Here is a 23,823-nt window from a genome sequence, read left to right on the forward strand (position 1 = left end):
AATTTCAAATGATGTATATAATAGCGGGACACGCGACAATCTCAAATGTTAATGGTATAAAAAAAAAAATCTGTTCATGTATATTGGGTCGCCAAACGAACGAATGTAAAATAAACGCGAAAATTGATTAAAAAAAAGACATTCGAATTCGAAATGTAAAAATATGCGTAAAAAGGACATTGAATTCCTCTGTGCAATCTCCTATAAAACGCTTAACGTCCTGCACGTTGGATTAGTTTAAAAAAAAAAAAGAAGAATGCATGTGGAATAAATCGAGCGAGCGACATTAAACCGCATGATAAACATGCCCGACGATTCAGAACGCTGATTTTCAACTCACAGTTTAAAAGTATGTACTCGATTAAATAAACTCAATGAAATTATTTCGCAGAGATATAACGGGTAGCTTACTTTGCCCTGCATAATCAAGCGAATGGTCAGGGTGACCGAGGGATCATCATTTAACACCGGTTTGTTGTCCATGCCGTCCATTGCGTGATTGCGGATCTTGTGGCTTCGATTGGAGACCTTCTCGACGTTCGCGGAGGGAAAGGACGCGGAGGAGGGCAAGGACAGGGGAGAGGTTAGGCGAGTGATTTTGATTGGGGGAGTCTCGGGGGATGTGCTCCTCAAGCGCTCCCAGGTAGTCTCGGTCCTCGTACTAAAATCAAAAATATCTGGGTTACAAAACCATCACATATACATACCTACTATTGTTCTTTTTTTCTTTTTCACATACGCTTTTACATTTTGGCGGAAAGAACTGTTAAAAAAAAAAAAAAAAAAAAAAAATCCTTTGTATTTTTTAAAGATAAAGATCATTCGGATAATTCACACTATTGCGCAATTTATTCTTGCTAAATCGCTATTCGTTTTTTATTTAATAATCTTTTTTATTACTTTTATTATTCGCCCTTTTACGTTTCGAACTATCGAAATGTCAACCTTTATTCAATCACAATCAATATATTATATTGATCATGATTGAAAGGTTGTATAAATTAATAATGAAATTTATAGCATTAAATTTAATGCCATATAAAAGATTATATTATGGCGAAATTTATTTATCTGGGCGTTGAATTCACACAGAAATAAATGGAGTGAACTTCGGAATTAGCATAACAATAGCGCGCGGCCAATCAGCCGTCGAGGAATGGCGATTTCGGGAATGCGATACACCATTGTATTAACTTAGTGTGAGTCCGTTTGAGAATTACGGAACTATATTGAGTCTACATAGCATAATCAACTGGATCTGTTTTATGCACGAAGCGTCGTATTCCCCATGCTTCATTTATATTCATCAAATAAATTATTAAACTCATCAGTCTGCAATGCTTATTTCGAGCTGATTTAGTAATTTTTAACTCTCTAAGATTATTCAATATTGTAAAATATAACGATGAAGAGACCGTAACGTTGGGCTTGATATCTCCTTTCCGCAAGCATAAAATATAGCATCATTCGTAACGCTTGTCGTAATAAGAATCGAGCGAAGTAAAACATCAATTTCCTGGTTCACGGTCAATCTCATTTTGACGCGATGCGCTTTCACTCGTTGAATCGGCCAACGAAAAGAAAATTTATTCTAGTATAAAAAAAAAGAAGAAATGCTCGACTATTATTCACGGAATGCAACGTGATAGGGCTTTAAATCTTTATACTGACGAGCACTACGTAAGGAAAAAATTTTTGAAATCTTGAATTCATTCTACAACTGCGTAGTTATAAAGTTATGCTCACAATATAAATTACACTTCTATTTTAGCTATAATCACGATGCAACTAGCTGCTTCGTACTCACTGCAATCTATAGTCATTACGGTTTAAGTGATAGTTGTAAGATTTCTTCTTTGTTTTTCCCTAATGGATTTCCGATCCACAAAGATAGGTCATAGTACTATATAGTTGCAGAAATTGATCAATTACAGTCGAATATGAATAGAATTCGACTGCGATTGGTCAATTCTTATAAATACAACCACTTACATACAACTACTTACAATTATAGAATTATAGGTTTTATATAAAAGCGTATATAGTACATTTACAGTACAAATTATTTTATAATTTATTCTATATCAAGGATATAAAATGCCAACACAGAAAAATAAGTAAAATATATATATGAGATGAAATATAAGATATGTGATATATATAAAAGTTTGGTAAGAAATTCGATTTCTTCGCACACGATGATGAAATAATAGACATAACGTATTTGAGGAACAACTCGGTATCAAGAGGAACAAGATGTTCGCGAGCAATCGAACGGTGCATTTCGCGGTATTATTTTTCAGTCGGCTAACATTAATTATGGCTACTGCCGGTTGTTAGGCCGATCGATAGACCGTTGGAAACCTGGCAGAAAAGAGAAGTTCTCCTGAGATATTCCGTTCCCTCTCTAAAGGAAAGAGACATAATACCGCGCCCCTCCGTACCCCTTCTCTTCAATGGGGGCCCCTACGACGCAACGTGAGACAGGTTTGCTCGATCGGTCCGTTACGAGCTACGCAGAACGCGTTTCTGGTTGTGCACATTTATTTCTCGCACGCACGCGCGCGAGAACCGGCGACGTGCCACTAAGAAAATTAATAGCGTTAAAAATTGTCCGTTTCTGATCGATAAAAAGCAGTGAAGAGATTCAAAGAATATATAAAGTTATAAAGTTATAAAGTTATAAAGTTCGTAATATCTGTTACCTTCGAGCGAATAGGATTTGTAGAATAATCTCACCTGAGAAATTTCATGCATTTTTTGAACAGTTACAGTTATTAATTTTGTATACACTGAAAAAAAAATAGTCAATTTTAATAAATATTTAGTTCAATACTGCCAACTAAACATTTTCTTACAATAAATATATTTGTTCAGAAAAAAAAAAAATTGTTAAATTAAATTGACATTTCTTGTATCAAATAAATTATTATATAGCTTTATATTTAATAAATATTTAGTTCAACTAAATATTTATTAAAATTGACTATATTTTTTTTCAGTGTAGCAACTGAGAAGTAAAGTTAGGTCAAGCAAGATGTAACGCTTTGTTTAGAGTTATTGCGCACAAAGATGTAAAAAATTTGAATCCATTTACTGAATAAAAATAGAACAATTGAAATGAATTACGCGATATTGAACTAATAATAATCTATTAATAGTAGACTGGACAAGAGTTTACGTAAATAGCATTTTTATCAAGAAAATTCGACTATTAAACAAAGCTTTATTAAGTTCTTAATTTCCTACGCATATTTCCTTTCGCTGTGTAATAGAAAAAGTTTTGTAATTGTTGTAAAATTCTTGAATATGATCAGTCTATACATTTAAATCCAATGAGAAACTAAGAGGAAGATCAATTGTATTAAAGAATTTTAGATACAACATTTGCAAAGCTTTTTCTGCTGAACGCAGCTATTACGACTAATGAGAATACAATAATATTAGACGATAATTGGATCTCTAGGAAAATTGCATGCATTTCTATAAGGGTCCGTTCAGACTTGTAATCGATCTTCTGTACGATGTATAATTACATTTGAGAAACATCTTTTCATACTAAATTAAAAAAATTCTTTTACAAGATACGTCTCAAATGGAAAATTATGAATAACATGGATTTTGAACTACACGAGCATTGATTCTATTACATGACTCGAGTGTTTGCAGACTGATGGGTTTGTATAAATAAAGTACGGTACAAAGCGAAGGACTTAACATCGCTGATGGAGAGCTGCGATGTGTTTTCTAGGCTGCGTACGTTTATCGCGTTTTCACGGACAGCTTTGTGCAAAAGTTTACTTGGACACTTCGGTCCTAGGCAGAAGTTTCCAAGCGAGTTGTCGCTTAGAAACTTGCAACTCCCTACGTATTAATTTTGCATCTACAAGTGCAACCAGATTTTCCGCATTTTTCAACTCAATTACATTACAAGCCTGCGTATGCATATCCTGAAAAAAGAGAGAAAGAGAGGCGTAAGAAAAGTCTTTATCTTTCTATTTTATGTTTTTATGTCAATTGTTCAATTTACTACATTAGATTTTTTACGCGAGCTAACTTGTAACTCGATTATTTATATTAGAATATTTTATTCAATTTTGTACACTGAGAAAAATTTGAAAATGAATTAACAAGAAAAGTGGAAAATGAATTAACCAGAAGATTCTGATCATATTAATCAGAATTCTGGTAATCTCAAGTACAGTTAATTATAAGACTTATCCAAAAAATTCTGACTTGTCCATTTTTAATTACACATAGAAAAATATTTTTCTACTGCTAAGAAAAGTAATTACTTAATTTACTTCTTTCCTTTTAAATAACGTTATCTTTGACAAAGAATATTTTCTTGAAAATAATCTTAAAATATACTTTTATTACAAATTTAAAAGAAGCCTCATTATTATGTATTCAAAATAAGAATTTATTTTCTTTTAAAAAATACTACAAAATTAATCAAAGAAACGACTTTATATAATAAGCATTGAATTTGTTTTAATTTAATAAATCTTGACTAAATTGAATTTACTTACTCGGATTCAGAATATATTTTGAATAAATTTGATGCTTGTAATGAACTTTGATGAAATTTGCGGAGTTTTTGAAATACTGTAAAACAAATAATTATTATCTCACAAATAATTATTATTCTATAAAAGTGAAAATTGAACTAGTCTTGAGAAGAATCAGAAAAAGAGTGGCTCAATTTTTAATCTCTAAGGATGATGAAATTTTAATCTTCGGAGAAATTAACTCAAGTTTTAGAGAGTATTTTTCTGTGTACAGAATTCAAATGCAATCTCTCACTCTTTTCTCAGTACAGATTAAATATGAAAACGTTGTATCGAGCGTCGAACAAGAGCACTTTAGGAAATGGAGTACATTATCCTTCGTTATATCTCTAATCGGCCACGCAGGCAACTCGCCGCCGTCTCGCTCTATTGCGATGCGGTTAGACTGTGGAATTTAGTGCGATCTGCGTTCCGTTATATGTGCATTTAACATAAGTGGGATTTTAACATCATCTCGTCAAAAGGCCAATCACATAGGAGTGGAAATAATTGTTGTTACTCGACGCGTTCCTCACCGCAATTTATCGGAACCTCCGGAGTCCACGGGTCGTTGCACGCACAATTGTGAAATGGTCTGCAAACGAGCGGAGATCTATTCGCAATTTACTTGATATTATAAAACGTCTCGTGAGCCGTGGTATTTACAAATTCCCCTCTTTCAAATTTCCCCGAAAAAATTCAATAAATTCTTTACTCGTGCGAGATAAAACGAAATTAAGTGAAATTTTTCATCAAATCGTCACTGAAAGTTCTCGATTTTTTACTCTTAAGAATTCTTTATGAGATAAAAACAAAAATACTGATAAACTCGATGTTGACGGAAAGCTCGCGGAATGAGATGTGTGTAAACGATCGATAAACGCGACAGTACGAAATTTTTCTGATGAAGCACGATTTCAGAAAGATAAACGAGTTTTTATATAATTTATAAGCCGGCTCTTAAATTATGAAGATCCTGTCATAAAGTACCGAACATTTCTGACTTGTTAATCCGCAAAATAAATAATTTAAGTTTGATTTATGTAATCTTAATATAAATATATGTCGTATAATCGTGTCGATTTCAATTTCAATGTTTCATCATTCAATTTCTCGGATTTTCGTAAACCTATTCAATCTTAACACAGATTTATATTTAATAAAACGAAAAAGATGGCTTTCAGTTTAAATCGCATAATACCGCTTGCCGTAACGAAAGCAAAATTAATTTTCTGGACACATAGCTACTGGTAGCATATCGTATTGTCATTTGATGCGAAATTCGAACCCCTCGAAAACTTCCACGTCATGTTTTAATAAAAGCATAAATAGCACTGGCAATATTGAGAGTCTTCCTTTTTTTTATGTTATACGTCCAGCAGACGTATTTCAAACGACGAATGTCAGAAGACAAAAATTGAATTTGTCCATCCAATCATCAGAATGAAGCGATAACCACTCATGACTCCGCTGATTCGCTTGAAATACAAATTTTTAAATTTTCAAAAATAAAATATTTTATTTTTGTATAGTTTTAGAAAATATCGAATAGGTTCTGAAAGATATTTCTGCATCTTATGAGAATTTTGAACCACATAAAAGCATTTCAGCACGAAACGAAATATGAAATACATAAATGTACAATGTTCCTTCCCCTTTAATATTTTTCTAGACATAAACTAGTGTTTGAAATATGGAACACTTTATATATTTCGATCCTTCGAATACGTGTAGTCCATTAACGTACGTGCGGGAATATAAATGCCTTACACATGTTGCACGCATATCGGGGCATATTCGGGACGCGTACTTCCTATCTAAACATTCGCGCGTAATCATAATTATTCGTTAATTAATCGGGAAATATTAGTATTGTACTAGTAATTATATTATTGCTATCAAATATTAATACGACAAACTACGAAAGCTATCGTTTACGTTACGTGCGCTAAATTTTCATTGACAGTGAATTTTGGAACACTCGAAATATTGCTTCCGGCTGTTTTGTATGGTTTCCTATTTCTCGAATAATTGACAATCGTGATGCATGAATATTTAGAGTATTTACTAGACAGAAAGTACACGTCAAATATGCACCGAAATGTGAATAAATTCACAAAAATTTTTATGAACTGCCTGAAAAGTTAAAAATATTATCTCTTTTAGTTACACACGATTGGATTATTCGTGTTCTGCATATTTGTTCTTCGAAAAATTAGATGCTTCAAGTAATTAATTATAACATGTGTGTACAATCTTTAAAAAAATACATAACTTTTTTTAAATACTTTCTAGAGATATGAAGTACATGTAAGAATCTCTCATTTAATAATTTTAATATATAGGATAAGGTGGTGCAATTTCAAACATGTATAATTCTGAACAAAATCAAATTTGAATCAAATTTTCGAAGTTCAAATTTGATAACTCTCTGTCAAGGATTCCAGACGGAAAAAATCAAATTTAACTTCGAATATTGAGTTCAAATTTTAAATCTGTTTTTAGTAGTTGAATTAGTATACAGTTTTAGAACTTAAAGTGAATACTTTTAGATCTTAAATGAGGTAGGTTTGATATTTGGCGAAAGTGAGAGAGTTGTAGTACAGGAATAAAAAATAGATCTTTTATTTCGTATATAGTTGTACCATGTTCAAAATTGTATCAACTTACTCTATTTGTTAAAATAATAAAAATTAACTTGAACACGAATGATCCATCGTAGCAAAGCATGGTATCCAGCAAAATCTGGCTAGTCAATTCAAGGATAATTCCATTTTAAAACACTTTAGATAAAAATGACTCTTCCAGAAGTTATCCATCAATAAATTAATTTTCATTCATTCGCGTAACATTAAACCTTTGTATTCTATACGAATGAATTAAAACACTAACACAATTTTGAAATATTATTCATTGCTTCATAAACAATATCAAACGAACATTCCATTCAACACAAACAATTTTTCTGTGTTCTATCTTTGACATTAAATACAAATTTTCTGTTGATAATTTATTGCATCTTTAAGAGAGAACATATACAGAACTTTTCTTTTCATTATTTTATCTTTTTTTACATTCTAATTTTTTTTTTAGATTAAAAGAATGATAAATTCCAGGCCAACCCTGAAATTTCAGGAATTTTCCAGACATTTTCCAGAATATATAAAATTCCAGTATTCAAGGATATTCAAAGATCGCTGGACATGTAAAGCAAGCCTGTCTAATTTAAACTCCGGAGCCAAAACGCAAAGCCAAACGCGACGCAAAAAAATTCAATACGGGTAAATTTTCAGAGACTGTAAAGTGTTAATACGTATCTGAGTGACATTTATCAACACTTCTTTGCATTTTAGCTCCGGAGTAATTGGGCAAGATTGATGTAGAGGACCGGAAAATCATCGTGTGTATTAAAAGATATATTTACGTCACTCGAAGAATAAATCAAATTCATGAAAATGAGAATTGCAGCTGTCGTTAATATCGACAATCATTTCCTTTCGAATCGTAGTCTAGTGAATATCCTGATAAACATTTTTAACAGTTTATCGTCGTTCAAAGTCTCGTCTCGTTACCGTCTCGTTGAGGCATTCGAGTCATTGGTCCTTTTCCGGCGTCGCGCTCTCACGACGGATCGGAGAATCGTGGATCCGACAACGTTATCCAGTGCAGCGCTAAAAGCGAGCGATTTTTTTGCTCCGGATCGGACGTGCGATGCGGATAAGAAAACACGCGGCATTGTTCGCACGCCGGGGAGCGTGTATCGAGCGCGTGGAAAAAGGCACGCAGATGCATGCTGAGAGTCGTCGACCAGAAGCGGTACAGTCGTGACAGTAAGTTAAGGTTGGAGCAGTCCGTTTTATCTCGTCTTCTCCTTCTCCTTCTAGAATGATGTCCGATCGGTGGCGACGGCCGTCGGCATCGACTAATCCCGTTCGAATTCTCTCTCTTCTCTTTCTTTTCTCTCTCTCTCTCTCTCTCTCTCTCTCTCTCTCTCTCTCTCTCTGCTTTTAACTTTCGAAGAAAAGCTATACTGCGATTCAAACTTTTATTCTAGATATGTGACCATACGTTCTTTATCACAAAAGACTATCCTTCAGGTAGCTGTCCATTAGATTTATCTATTTTTTTTTAAACTTACTTTTGTGTATTCACAATAATAAGCTTATTGTTGAATTCTCAAATGTACGGTCCAATAAGATTCTTAAGCCTACAATGTGCTTTTATAATGTGCTCTTTGTTTCCTGTTTCTTGTTTTTTACCTTTTGTTTTTGCAACGTTATCGACAATTGTATTTCTTGCTACGTATTTTTTGTTTCTTTCGAAGTTCGTTAACTCTTATCTTAGGAAATATAAAATAAAAAACCGAATAAGAAGCAAAATGACAAGATGTAAATAATAACAAAAAGTAAGACACTGGAAACAAAAAGCACATTGTAGAACAGGCTTTATAGTTTACTTTTGTGTCCTTCAATTTAATGATATTACGGGAAATTCCTTTCTAACTAGCATTTCAATGTCTAATGTACTAATATCTAGTCAAAACAAATTTTTAATTCAAATAGAATAATAAAGTCACAACATCAAAATGAGTCGAAGTAACTTTTACTAATCAAATCATAGTTATTTTGATGTTACGATGACTTGTGCTTTACTTGGGAATTAACTCAAGTGCTAGAATTCAAAAATAAATACTCAGACGTCTGAGTCACATACTAGTTTAGAAATATTTAGATATGAAGCCTTAAAATTTTCAGGTTGCCTCCTTTCTTTTTTTAAGAAAATATGATCACGATATCTCTGTTCTTTTTAACTGAACTTCTTGCATAGCTCATCTCTTTTCTTTTTTTCTTTTTACATTGGAGAGAAAAAGAGAAAATTAACTGTGCAAGAAGTTCAGCTAATATCCATTTTTATCAATATAATTTAATTTTATTATCTTGATTCAACTAATTTCATTTTTTTCTAAGAATTAGAAAAAGATGAAAAGGAAGTTCGGAAACCACGATTAATCGACATTGGTAAAAATGGACATAAAAACCAGATTCAGATCAGGAACATATTCTCTAAAAATCGCATACAGAAATACATGAAAATACAGTATATGTTACGTATATTACAGATTTTCCTAGTATTTCCACGATATTTTTCGAGAATAAGTTCAGATTCGACGAGAAAAAAATTGAACAACACGGAAATTGAGATGTCGGAGAGTTTACATTTGCAATCTCCCAGATTTAAATCGAATCGTCGATACATCCCCAGCTCGAGAACACCGGTTACATCGACGTCGTTTAATCCGGAGTAATCTCGGACTCGTTCGCCGTTTCGTATATATTACGAACAGCGATGTAGTCGTGAAAACGATAATCACTAACCGCGAGAAGGTTGGGTTAGCCGAAAATCGCGATACAGTTCGGCGGCAGGTGCTGGTTTAGCAACGACGTCGGTTGTGCAACAACCACATCTCTCCCACCCCTTTCCGGCCGGACGATATGATACAATACAATACGATTGCGACGCGAGGAACGAGCCGGGAACGAGAGAAGGTGGGCCGCTGGCGCGGCGATTAATCCGGATTGACGGTGCAGTCAAATGCAACTAAGGCTTCGACACAACCGATTGTTCGATCTGGCAGCGCCCGTCGTTCCCGCCGTCTCGTATCGACTGCTCGGCACGGCCGACGGTAGTCGGCAAGCGCCCTAAGAGACACGAGCCGTCGCGCTCATTCGACTGCGTTCGGACTTCGGACGTGCGGAGAGCATGCGAGAGCACGAGACGGAGCTACGCACGTCGCGTCGATACTCAATACTCACTCGCGCGATCCGGCGCATCGAAGAGAACGAGAAAGATTATCGTCGTTATCAATAGCTCGCATGGCGCGTGCCGGCAAGACTCGTCGTCGCCTTTAATCCGACGCCATGCGAAAAGAGAATGAGAGAGGAAGAAAACGAAAAAGAGAGAGCTCGAACGAAACGTAGCAATTAAATTTTTTTTTTTTCTAAGAACAACGGACGAAATTCCCCTTTGTGATACATCCGCGTGTCTCCTTTTTCCACGAACACGTTCGACTTCCGTTTTCCGTCGCTGTCCTCGAGATTCGGCTCACAAGAATGCGTATGTGTAGCTCGTGGCTAATATCAGAGTCGAGGACATGCCGGCATGTCCGGTATGATGGCGCACGGAACAGCTCTCCGTCGAGAGCGTCCTCCTCTTCCTCCTCGTCGCCATCGTCGTTGTAATCGTCGTCGTCGTTGTAATTATCGTCGTCATCATCGTCATCATCGTCATCGTCGTAACAGTCGTGGTCGCGTTCGGTCGCATTGCCTTTCGAACGGGGACGCGGGGCGCGGTCGTGCAACGCGCGGGGGAGGGTAGAATTATTCCTAACGATTTACCTAAAATGCACACTATTCAGTCATCGGGGGGGGAGGTACAGGCGGCCTCCTCATCGATGCACACTGCACTCGGAAGCGCGGGGGAGAAGGGCGCGGCGGAGAGAGGAAGAGAAAAAACACTACACTACGCGGCACTGCGAAACTGGCACCACCTCGACGGAACGCGGTCCTCGTTCTTTTGCCTCCGGCCTATCCACCGCTCGCTTCCGACGATGCGCAGCGCTACCGTGCGTCGCGTCGCGTCTACGTCGCCGTGCCGCGATGGTGGCGCCACCGCGCCGCGCATGCTCCTACCTGCTCCTGCCAGTCTTCTGCGCATCCCGACTGCGCAGATTATTCGACGGCGGGACATTCAAACGGCGCGTGGGGCGGATTATGGCTCGATTTGTGAAAATGAGAACGTTCAGTATCTAGAAATATCGCACGCTTTTCTTCTTACGGATTATTTCATTCTCAGTGTAATCCGCGAGAAACCCGGGAGAAGGGAACGCACGTGTTTACGAGACAGAAAAAGTTTCGAGATTGAGAAACAAAAATGATTTGTCTTCTCCAAGGATTTAAATGTAATTAATTAAGTATAATTAATAATCAGTAATCGATTGTCTTATTTATAAGATTACTTTATTAAATGGAGACATAAAATCCCGAGATAAATTTTTTATATATAATTATATATAATTATGTATAAAATGTCCATTTATGTAACATTTTTTTCCGGAGTAATATTCTTGAGATTAATACTGTTTTTAAAATATTAAAATAGAATGGAAAAGATTATCAACGCATTGTGAACAAGAAATTATTTGATTTAAAATTTTTTTTCAAGTTGGTTATATACATTTTTATATTATAAACATTTTTATGAAAAGATTTCTTCTACAGATTCTCACAAAGTTTATAATTAACAATGACTCACCGCATAATAATTTGCAGGTAATTAAAAGGTTAGAGAGATAATAGAAGCAATTGTATATAGTATTTTATTATTAAAAGCATAACAATATTTTTATAATTCATATTTTAATATTCCACTTTGTTTTACTTAAATCTAATTATCGTACTTGCGTCCAACGTTTCACGTTACTTTTATTACTGGATTATCTCGCGTGTTCCAAACAATTCGGTCAAACGCATTGTACGCTGCTAATTGTTTCGTATGCCCACGCCACATTACCCGCGAATGGATCTAGCTGACGTCCAACGAAAACTCGATTACCACGTTTTCCAACTCGTTCTCTCTAGTAATTCAACTTTCCTCCGGACTTGAAGGACGGTCGGTTAAATAGATCGTTCGCCGAAGGCGTAAAAGTGAATGTTATCGAATCAAACTTAATAATGAAAGGGAGAATAACTCAAAAAACGATACATTAACGGAAACAACGTGAAATAATCTTAGCAACAGATTCTTTTCTTCTACCGACAAACCGTGTGAAGTATTTTTTCACAAAAATAAACGCAAGAATGTTTCAAAATACAGAAAGAAAATTCTTCTTTACATTGGCCTCGAACATTTAAAGAGAAAGTAAACAAAGCAAACAAAAAGATTTCAAATCAATTATTTTGTTTAAAGCGCGGGCAGTAACGATGAAAAAAAATTTTCATTTTAGGCAAAAACAAACTTTTTGTTTTTATTTCGAACGAATCGTTTGCATCTCTACTGCAAGTGTTTTTGTTGCAAACGAAATCGCTTTCGCCTGTATATTCCACACAAAGCGATTTTACTTAAACCCAAAACTTGATTTTCCTGATTTAGCTTGTTTCGTATTCAAAATTTATCATGCTTAAAAAAGCAAGCGTAGTAATTTCTCAGCATAAACATGCGAGGTCAAGGGATCAAAGAAGACGCGGCACGCGTTTCCATCGCTAATCTAGTTTTGGTAACTGAATTTGCATCGTTTATCTAAGAAGAAAAATCTTTTTTTTCATGAGAAATTAAATACAAATGCTGCTCATCTTGCTCTCAGTAACTTCCGAACGGCCATTACGATTACAATGATATGCCACGGATACTGATACCAAAAATTTAATTATCATTTTATGCGACATAGGAAGCAATTATTGGAAATTTAATTTACGATCGTGAAAAGAATTTTCCTAAGAAACAACGATAACCACTATTACTTCAACATCGTTATGTGAAAAAACGAGCTCATTAGAATCCCTTTTACATGATTACCTATTTTCGCTGAATATGCATTCTTTTTGTTTCTCCAACGCGAGTCAAATAAAATTCATGTGAATTTGTGAAGGTTGATATAAAAGCATGAGAAAATGTTACAGCATTTTACATGAAAAAACTATCGAGAAACATTTTTATTTGTTGTAAACTTTTGCTGTTTATAACTAAACTGTATTTAATAATTGCATTTAATAACTAAACAACGTAATTAAAATTCTAAAAAAAGTCTATTTGAAATTAAACGAAATATAAACGTTAAATTGTATGCGCGCGTGAGTATATATTTGAGCGTTTTAATTAATTTGCTAAATAATATGTAAGACGGGAAATGTAAATAGACTTGTTTATTGTTCAAATTAGTGCTAATGAAACAGATATTAAATTTTTCGTTATTAATTTTCTTAATAAATTAAAAAGAATATTGACTAATTATTTTTAATAGATATGGATTGTTGGTTTTTTTTTTTAAGAAATGTGTGCTTCTGAAATAAAATTTTTAATTTTGAATCTACATCGCTGAGAGGAACTTATATCTCTATTAAGAAGCATTTTGTGAAATGTTCGTTTTATTGACAAATTTCGAGTAAATACGCGCTTATTTCTGTACATGTTTCCCTCAAATTTCACACAGAAATATCATGTCATAAAAAAGCAGCAATCTGTTTCGATATGAGCGATCAATATTACACGGTTAATCGAGAACATCCCCTGTGCAAATATTAATATAGATATAAATCAATTTACGGCGCGTTTTATAACAGATGTGTACGAGTCGCAAATGAAATAGTATTCAGTAAGCCAGAAAGAGTTGCTATTGTTAACAATCTGGGCCAATTATGGCGTAATCTCGAGTTCTTTGAATGCGCTGATTCGCATAGGAAAAAAAGCTGATAGATCGAAGCAAGCAACCGTCTGTGTTGCATACTTCAGCAGAACAGAGGAGAAATAATTACTGAGGCAAGATTGACTAGAGTGCGCGATTTCATTTTGTTAATTGGCCAAAGCTAAGAGCATGGCGATGCACTAATGAAGATCCCCATAAGAACATCGTTTGCATCGACAAAGCTCTCTTTGCAAATGTTTACATAATCGGTAGAATAGGACTACGTAAACGCCAACATGAATAATTTATTTTATTACTGGCGGGCAATTCAAAGTAATGCTCGTAAATGTAAGTGCTTCATAAAAGCAAAGAAGAAACCCAAGTGACGTCGATGCAAGCGAGATTGGTCATGAAAACCGAATTGTTAGATTTGTTCTGTATTGAATTGTGCTGTCCCAAATTGGTTTTTATTTCACATCGATTTAAAAGAATGAACCGAACGTTGAAAAAAAGGAAGGAAATTATGAAATAATTCTTATTTTATTCAGAATCTTTTTTCAAACTGAATATTAATTGTATACTTTAATCGATACATCTAAATTATTTCAAGTCGTTTGACCTGTTATAAGACTTTAGATCAATTATATGGTGATATTAGATGAGATTCTTTTCTTGATTCTGCGCTTCGAATACATAATTTAATCAAAGAACAGAAAGTTTATCAATTAATAATTAAAAAATGACAAATATCTTATGAAAATAAATGCTTTTATGCAGCAATTTATTTATTTTTTTTTCCCTGCGTCTTCTTTTCTCTCTCTCTCTCTCTCTCTCTCTCTCTCTCTCTCTCTCTCTCTTTCCGTATTCTCGCATAGTCACTGCTCTATCCATTACGCAATTAAGCGCCTTAGAGGATTACGGAATGAGTTAGGTGACTTGAAGAAACTCGCTAACATTATACAATTATTTAGTGAACTAGGTGGATATATCGTGTTTCTGTCAGAAAAGGTCATCGCTGATGATCAAACGTCTAATGGAGTTTCCTGACCGAGAAAGGGTGAAAGTATTGCGCAGGCGACGTTATTGGGTTTCAAGTTTCACTCGAAGAGATTCCACCGTTAGATGCTTAAAACGTTTGTCTAACTAGCGTCTCATAGGGAATTTATCTACTTGAAATGTAAACTAAGTTCGAATCGGAACTCGCAGAACTGCGCGCGTTGAAAGAAGATTAATCCCATCAGTTTAAATTTGGTTCAAGTTTCGCCCATTGGTACTCAGAACGAAATTATTCTTTCCATCCTTTATCCATCCCATTTCTCTGACACTAATCTACAGGCTTGAGAATTTTTAACAGAATTCTTTAGAAGAAGGTGATCGTCGATGCTTGTAAAATATCTTCTTGCAAAATATCTTCTGTAATTTGCCTTGCAAAATATTTATACTGAGGATTAGGTGTCAGTGACAAGCGTTGCAAGAGTTATGAGTGAGATCACGATGTGACGTTAGAGGATGCAGACGACGCCTTCGGTCTCAGACGAGGCTGAAAGAGATTTTAGGGTTGACGGAAATGAGGCACCGCTCGGTGTCGCGATAAGATTTCGACGTGAACGTGGTTCGAAGGTAATTCCCCTTCCGTAAAAATGGAGGAACACGGTGTCGAGATAAGCCGCGCGATTATTGAATTTCTTTATGCATGGTTGTTGGGATTCTAGATAATAAATGGTACCTTAGAAATAAATGTATTTTTAGTTCTTTTGTTTTTTTTTCTTTAATCTCTTCTCTTTTATTCTTCTCTTTTATTACTCTATAAATATATTCCATAATTTCATTTAAAGAGAGAAAGAAATTAGAGGATGCAAACACAAGGACAGATCCACAACATCGGCATTTAAATTTTTAATAGTGCCAAAAAGGACCTAAATTTTTTGTTAATTGACATAAATTTAAGGATTAAATAATTGATCATAAAGTCCTCAGTGAAAATATTTATTGAGAATTCAGAAACTAATTCACAATAAGGGAAAGAGGGTTTTCAAAGCTTATTTTCCGATACGCATGAGCTGTCTCAAAGCGATTTAGCGAAAACGACAGTCATTGTTTTGTTTCCATTCGTGCGATTAATCGCAATGGTGCGGTGATATCGTTGGGACACGCACAGAGGAAAGAGAGGAACTACGAAGTCTCTTTCATTCCGGGGACCTATTATTCTTTGGTCTCCGCTCTTTCGTCTTTCTTGTTTCTATTCTCCTCTTATTTTGTTTTGTTTTGTTCTTGCTTGATCCCTTCGTTCCTCATTTCAGTGTACGTTCACCAAACCTTGTTCCACCCTCTGTTACTTTGACCAAACAGAGTTAGTTTAACCAAGCTAACTCGTTGTGTGGAACAAACGTTTCGTGATGTCACCTCGATCCATCTTTGTTGCAAGTGCTTCTAATGAATTTTAAATTATCCAGTAACTGAGTTAATAGTCGCAATTATTGTCATTATATAACATGATCTAATTCTGAAGAATTAAAACTGATAAACTGATATAACGGTCTCTTATTTATGTTAAATGCGTAATATGGACAAGTCTGGGGAGGAATAAAGATACCTATTCGGTAAAGCCTCAATAGATTTTGCGACGACAGTGCTATAATTTCATGCTGGTTACCATCGAATCTTTTTAGATAATCCGGGAGGTAATCTAACATCTCTCTTTTAGAGGTTTGCCGCGTTCTCTTGCATGAACGAGCAGATCCGTAATTGGACGAAACCCATTGCCTGGATATGATGGATCCTGCGGGTTCTGGTCCGGCGATTATTAATATCGCGGTCATCGAAATTGATTCGTTACCGGGAGCCAATGACGTCGTCATACAAAACAACCACATGTACCTTTCTATATCTGTCTCCTAAACTGTCAAGCTATTTCTTTCGCGTACCATCATTATATAAATTGACTTCGAATGCAGCATTAATTCTAAGATACCTTATCGGAAACTGTAATATATTGAAGGGTAATATATTTAAGGCCGAAATTTATAGTCTATTCTTATTTTAAAACAGTCTTATGTAATAGCTTAAGATATTTTAATAATATGGCTCTATGATTTATTAAATTTTAAAATAGTTTTAAACATAAAAATAAGTTACAAATATTGACTAAAAGTGATACCATAATCGTTATTGAGTGCTACATTATCGATTAAAATTGTCCAAACTGATATGATGACCCGCGTTAACGATTAAATTTCATCGTTCATATCGATTTTCCAGAACAAATTGATGTTCGGGAAACGGCAACAAAATCAAGCGCCATCCATTCGAAATGAAGCATAAAATTGTTCACGTTGTTTGTCAATAATTTGATGATTGCGGAAGTTTAATTTAGCCCATTAAGTACATGCATATGCATGCTGAATGCAATGAAATACAATGTAACTACTCTTATACATGTAGATGTGGGAAAGAGGGATTTAACGATACCTGCTTCGATATCCCATCGAAATTCGAAATCTAACGTTTATATTTGAAGGTACTCTTAGTTGATGCTTAAGACAGTTTGAGTATAATCTTAAGATGTCATGAGAGAATACCGGCTTTAGAATAATCGGAAAAGTATCAAATTAATTCTTATATGATTCGGTACTATCCTGGATAGATCCAGTCTAACCGATTTCTGTTCGTATAAATTTCTTGCAAGTTCAAATATAGTACAAATTATATAGTACGAATTAAATTATATAGTACATTTTATTACTTTCCAAAATGAACTTAAACTTTGTTTTAGAAAGTTGAAAGTACGTTCGTGATTTTTAGAGATTTTTTGAAAATAGGTGAAAAAATGGATACAGATTCAAGATACCCAGAATTATACCGAAGCATCGTTTTATGCCTCGTATCGTAAAGATTAAGCAGCATGGATCTAAAGATATAAGTATAATATAACTAATATAAGTATTTTATCTTCAAGCATTTATGTTACATAGTTTCCATAATAGTCAACCTCCTTGCTCGTTTTTTCTTCCACAAACCTCTCCGTAGCCAGTTCCTCATTGAAATAATTAAAATGGCATTTATTCCCGTTGTGCTGTCCTATTCGGGATGATAATTGACATCGACTGTTATCGTTGCGTTAACGCCGTCGAAAGTTCACCTTGGATATGAAAGTTTGCGGGATAACTTGCTGCATTTAATTGCAAATTTTCCTAGTTAGCGCCAACGCTGTCTGTCGTCTGATGCGCAATCTTGCGAAATTCGATCAAGAACATAATTCGCTAACTACACAAATGTGATGAAGAGAGAGAACTCTCTCTTTATTAGAATAAGTTATATAATTTACACATAACTTGTAAGAATTGAAGAGTTCATAAACAAGATTTTGATCGGAAAGATGCTGATAATGTCGTTTTGATCAATATTCGATATTATCATCTGATGTTGAATGCTAGAATGTAGGAAAAACTCGAAAATGTATTATTAACGTGAAAAAAGCGGATAGAATACATACATATATATATATATGCGAGATCTCGTGTGCATAATATAATAGCAATGGATGTTTCGGGGAAAATGAAGAGGAGATTCCGCGTCTCCTCGAGTTGAATCCAGACGTGGTGTTCGATAGCGGATTAAACTGACAGTCGGAATGGCATTAGCGGATACGTCGTTATTCAGACTCAGCGGTACTTACGTCTCGTCATTACCGCCGCGAGAATCTCGTAACCAGGAACGATAGAACGGGGAGAGAACGATGGACAGGGGAAGGAAAGGGGACGAGAGCTGAACCGATGCGATTGAATAGCTCGGCGACAATCGGGTCTGTCACAACGTCGCCTGGGAAATTGTGACAATGTAATAAGATTAATAAGTGATAAGGGAGCTGTCCGTGTCGCCGAGTTCATTGTCGAGCTGGGCATTGAGATACTTCGACGGGCACAATCGCCTCGCATTTGTAGAGAGTTAAGACGTAATGAAATTTGACTCGTGAAAAGTCGGCGCATCAGTTTCCACGATACGTATTGTAGCTGAAAATTGATGGTTAACTGATTAGTTAAATGTACGAACTGATATGCTCGATGAATTTGCTCTCGTCTTCGTGATAACGACGTCACGAAAAGTAAAAAAAAATAATCGCGAAACAGTCGGCTTGTTTCGTTCGTATCTTCTTTGTGTTCTGTACCTTCGATGATGCTACTGGAACTACGCTGGATCATATTTCATTTCTCGCAGAAACTGCGAAGCGGCACTTTCCGATGAATTCCAATCCAATATACCCGCGATACGCGCACGCAGAATGCTCGCTCTCGCATAAACCATCACCCGTATCTTTACATACATTCTCGACTATATCCACGGCAATGTATCCTTTCAACCTTCATCCCGAGGAATTTGATCGAATTATTAAATTCTCGTATAGTTTCTCATTCTGAGGAGACTAAAAAGCACATACACAGCGTTATATATACATATTCGCGTAATAACTTTTCGTTGATGAAGTTTGCAATGGTTTTCTACAATTGCCTTGTCTAACTATAATAGATAATCTGGTGACTGGAGGAGTGTAATTACACACCAAATTTATCAGTGACACAATGTGAATAATCATTAAGAGATTGCGTCACAGAAAAAACAGATTATGCTGAAATACTTAAAAAATTTGCTGAAATATAGAAAAGCTAAATATAGATCTAAAAATAATTTTGTTGAATCATCAAAACAATTATGTAGAAATTTCAAACATGATAAGTAATGCTGCAAAAAATTCTAATAATCAGCAATTTGAACATCCTAAATAATTATTTTGATCCAATCATTTTCAGATTCTATATCTATAATTAAATTTTTAGATACTTCATACTAGAAATAGTGTCTGGTCGTATTATTTACATTTCTTTACAGTTGAAAATGAATAAATCAGGATTTTCTAGTTAAATCTATTATAATTCTAGTTGAGATAATCAAAATACTGATTGATATAATTAAAATTTTTTGATTCGTTTATTTTCAATTAGAAATTTTTCTCGGCAAAAGTATTCTTTCTGTATTAAATATAAAAGGCATTCAGATTTTCGTTAAGAAAATATCAGCTCTAAATCGGTTGAAGAGTTCATCGATAAATTTAGACGGAAGGATAATACTCTATACCGAAGTTATCGATGAGAGGAATTATAATATATATATAATTCATTCACCAACCTATAACGATATTGAAATTGTTATAAGCATCTTGTGTCGGATAAACAGACCGCTTTTCGAGCATCTGCCACAAGACATTGCTCTTCAAGTTCGCAGCTGGTGATAATCCCGGCTGGCGAATATTCGCATTGTGATTCACGAGGGTCGAATTTGCGAAAGCTTCGCAAAGCTACGTCCATTCGCGTTAAAACTGCTCAGAAAAATGTAGGAAAGGATAAGGAAAGGAGAAAGAAAATGGGCAATGAAAGATCTAAGAGGAAGGTCGGAAAGTTCGCAAAAAAGATTTCGGTGCTTTCCGGCCTCGGACTGGCCTTTGACTTGGATATCGGGATCGAGGTTTATCTTCTTTGAAAAAGGATAGACGGAAGGAAGAAAGAGCAAGGAGGTTGCGATGACTGGAAGCGGAAAATTCGGAGGTGGGAAATGAAGATGCCTCTAGCTGTCTATAATGCTTCGGCTGAGACGACAAAGTAGAGGTTTCGGAAATCGAAAAATCGAAGACGAGGGTGCAAACGACCGCATATTGATTTACAGGGTGGAAACGCGCTGCGTTATTTACGAGTTGCAAAAAAACCCTCTGGAACACCTATGTCCAATTTTCACGTGTAACTTTATATGAAACGGCAATTCAACAGAATCAAGCAAAATTCAATCAATTAATCAAGCGAGAAGCTAAATGTAAAATATGAAAGCGAGATGTTTCCTCTGCAAAAACTCCAATTGAAAAGGCAAAGTATATTTAATTGTAGAGCGTCAATTATAATAAAATTTATCTTTATTGCGCAAAGTGTATAAATTATCACTTTCTGTGAAAATATGAATAAATTCAAGGATTCCAAGATTAAATATAACATTTTACAAAAATAATTTCTTCATAAAGTAACGAAGAATTTAAAAAACTGCAAATCTTCTTTATTTCTTTCTATTTTTAATAGATATATTAGAAACCAAATATGATAGTCCCTAATATTTCTTAAAGACCATTTTATAATGTCGAATAAGATTCATTTCCTTTTCCTTTTCATTTTTTCTCTTCTTCTTTTTTAATAAAAGGGCGAACTTTTTGATTGTTAAAACTATACAATTACAAATCGCTAATACGATTGTTTTAATTGCAATTAGTACGTATGCTGGCTACTGTTTTTGATGTTATCGCGGAAATGCTAGTAATTATGTAAAATATTATCGGCGCAATTTACGCGTACTGAAGCTTTAGCTCTCAACGCTTGTTAGCACGATTCAGTTGAACGCAGGTACTTCGCACACAACACGACCTCTTGACTATATCGTCTGCAAAGTTTCAGGCACATGCTCGTTACAGGTGAACAGGGAATGTGGAAAGCTGGGCATTGCCAATCATGTCACGCGAATTATGCTCTCCTACCAACCACGACATTCCTCGTGAATATAAATTAATCAATTTAATCCTTAACTAGTCTGTAAGCATCATAAGCATCCGCAATTAGCTGCTATAGATGTATTTTTATTACCAACGCAAAATATCGCTATTGTTTCTTTAAACATCAGACACTTTGATAATGATGATAATGCCTTCGACAACAACGGATATTTGAAATGAACGTTTACGTGGATAAAGAAAACAGTAAGCGATGAATTTTTCATCGATTTCATTTTTCCGCCTCTCGTTGATGTTTACAAGTTAAACTTTAACTCTTCGGCATGTCTAAAATTTAAGATATTTGCGGTCCATGTTCTTCCGTTTTTCGACGATGTGACTTCGGAATTGGGTTTTGCACAAGCCTGATTTCGTGCGATAACGTTGCTCAAAGAGATTTGATTCGGCGCACCATACATTTCTTCAATCCCATACATTCCCTGTCTCTCGCACTCTTCTTTCATCCACAGGAGCAAAAGTTCACGTTTAGAGAAAGATTGTATAAGGCGAAATAATGGAATCGAAATCGACTCCAATTCTTTGACGATTTCTAAAAGATGATAGGAAAAAACAACGGTGGCAAGATTTACTTTTATTGTTCTAAATTCATTCTGTTGCGTAATCAAACATATTGAGAAAATCGAAACAATCGTTTGCTTCCGGAGCAGTGAAAAGTAATCAGATAATATCACACAAGCATTGCGTAATCAGCAATTAATTTTCGCGTTTAAAATAAAGACTTCGCAAGGCGTTCAACGATCAAAAGCATCATAGTTTGCCTGTCCGTGACATTAATTTTATCATATGTAGAAACGAAAAAAGGTGAGAGTAGAAAGAACTAAAAATAAAACGAAACTGATCAATATAAAAGAATCTTATAAAAAATCATCAAAAGTAACCTTCAAATTTGCTCCATCTGTTCGTATGGTCCAACAGATTTCCGAGCGAATAAATGAAAATTCCGCTTATTGAGAATTCCATATATTGGCAGATTACCCGTGAAAAAGCAAGTCTCAGAGTAAAAAGTTTTTCCTTCTTTTAAGATAAAAAACGTTTTGTAAATATTATTGTGCTACACGAAAAACACGTTTGTAATTTTCTATTTTATCATAAAATAGTTAAAAAATGATAACATTCCCTTGTTCGAATTTCTAAAACTTAAAGTGTAACTTTAATTCTGAAAACCGTAAAGATAGATTACCTCAATTTTGTCAATTATAGATTTCTCATAAGTTAAATGTATGTTAGCAACAAAGCTTACCAAATATTTTGCGCGTATATTTTCGTGAATGGCTTTTTTGAAAGGATCTCTACGTGTAGTTAGCCCCAAGTGATGCTAGGAAATTTCCCGGGGAAATGAAACCAGTAACAAATCATCAAACGTTACAGGCTCCCCTCGAGCTCGTTCGATGCACATTCAATTCCGGAGCCAGTCGTTGTCAAATCCGTCGATTTTCCCTACTCTCTCGCATATATAAGGGTGTCTCGCCGGTGTCGGGAAGGGGTTTGGGATCCCTGCGACAAATCACGCACGACGCCCTTCAAGTTTCGCGAAGCGTACGTAAAATGTACGCGAGATAACCGACTGTCTGCTCGGGTCTGCCTGACGTTTTTATCTGGCAGCTGGTGTCTCCATGAAACACGGAGAGGATGTCCGAGGATATTTACGTGAACGCGCTTTTGTCAAAAAGCGTCACTCTTCCTCTCCCTCCCTCCTCTCTCTTCTCTCCCTCTCTCTCTCTCCCTCTCTCACTCTTTCTTTCTCCCTCCCTTCCTCTCTTTCCTCGAAATTCCATTTTTGCAGTAATATTGCGCAGTGATCACTTTTGTACACCCTTGTATTCGGCTTTCTTTCGATACACGACGGAGTTCGTGGTAAATCCAATATTATTGATTTGCGTTCGGAGAACAGCACGATTGCTGATGTAACAGTTAGTTACAAATAAATTTATTGATTTATAAATACATAGGAATGATAAATCTTATTATTTGTCGTATTGAAGTTATCGATTCAAATTAAGAAAAACTGTCGCTATAAATTACTTAAGTGGAAAACATCCTTCTTCCTCTTCAAGTCATTGACTCAGTTATTCGCAATATGTCGCACACTGTACGCTCTTATATTGAAAATATAAACTATAGTGAACAAAGTTTCAAGATTGATAAATTTGTCGCTTCTAAAAAACGAACGAAACAAGTAAATCAACAAAGTTCATCGTGTACTACACACCGTTATGTTATAAAGTTTGAAGAGAGAGAGAGAGAGAGAGAGAGTTCCTTTTCTTTATATATATATATAT

At 35.2% G+C, this 23,823-nt stretch overlaps 1 protein-coding gene across 5 annotated transcripts in view; it reads right to left on the reverse strand.

The window, feature by feature from the left end:
• Window positions 1-23,823, reverse strand: part of LOC108689521 (poly(rC)-binding protein 3) — a 97,898-nt gene that overhangs the window by 24,317 nt on the left and 49,758 nt on the right. For 3 of the 5 annotated variants that reach the window (XM_018196310.1, XM_018196309.1, XM_018196306.1), the window contains exons 1-2: window positions 10,946-11,181; window positions 412-661 (exon numbers count right to left, since the gene is read on the reverse strand). In XM_018196310.1, coding sequence (XP_018051799.1) covers window positions 412-492 — 81 coding nt within the window. In that variant the 5' untranslated portion in view covers window positions 493-661; window positions 10,946-11,181. Of the gene's footprint in view, window positions 1-411; window positions 662-9,925; window positions 10,189-10,945; window positions 11,182-23,823 lie in introns of those variants that run through there. The other 2 variants (XM_018196308.1, XM_018196307.1) reach the window with 2 other exon arrangements.

This window comes from Atta colombica, unplaced genomic scaffold (assembly GCF_001594045.1).
Source record: "Atta colombica isolate Treedump-2 unplaced genomic scaffold, Acol1.0 scaffold27, whole genome shotgun sequence".
NCBI lineage: Eukaryota > Metazoa > Arthropoda > Insecta > Hymenoptera > Formicidae > Atta > Atta colombica.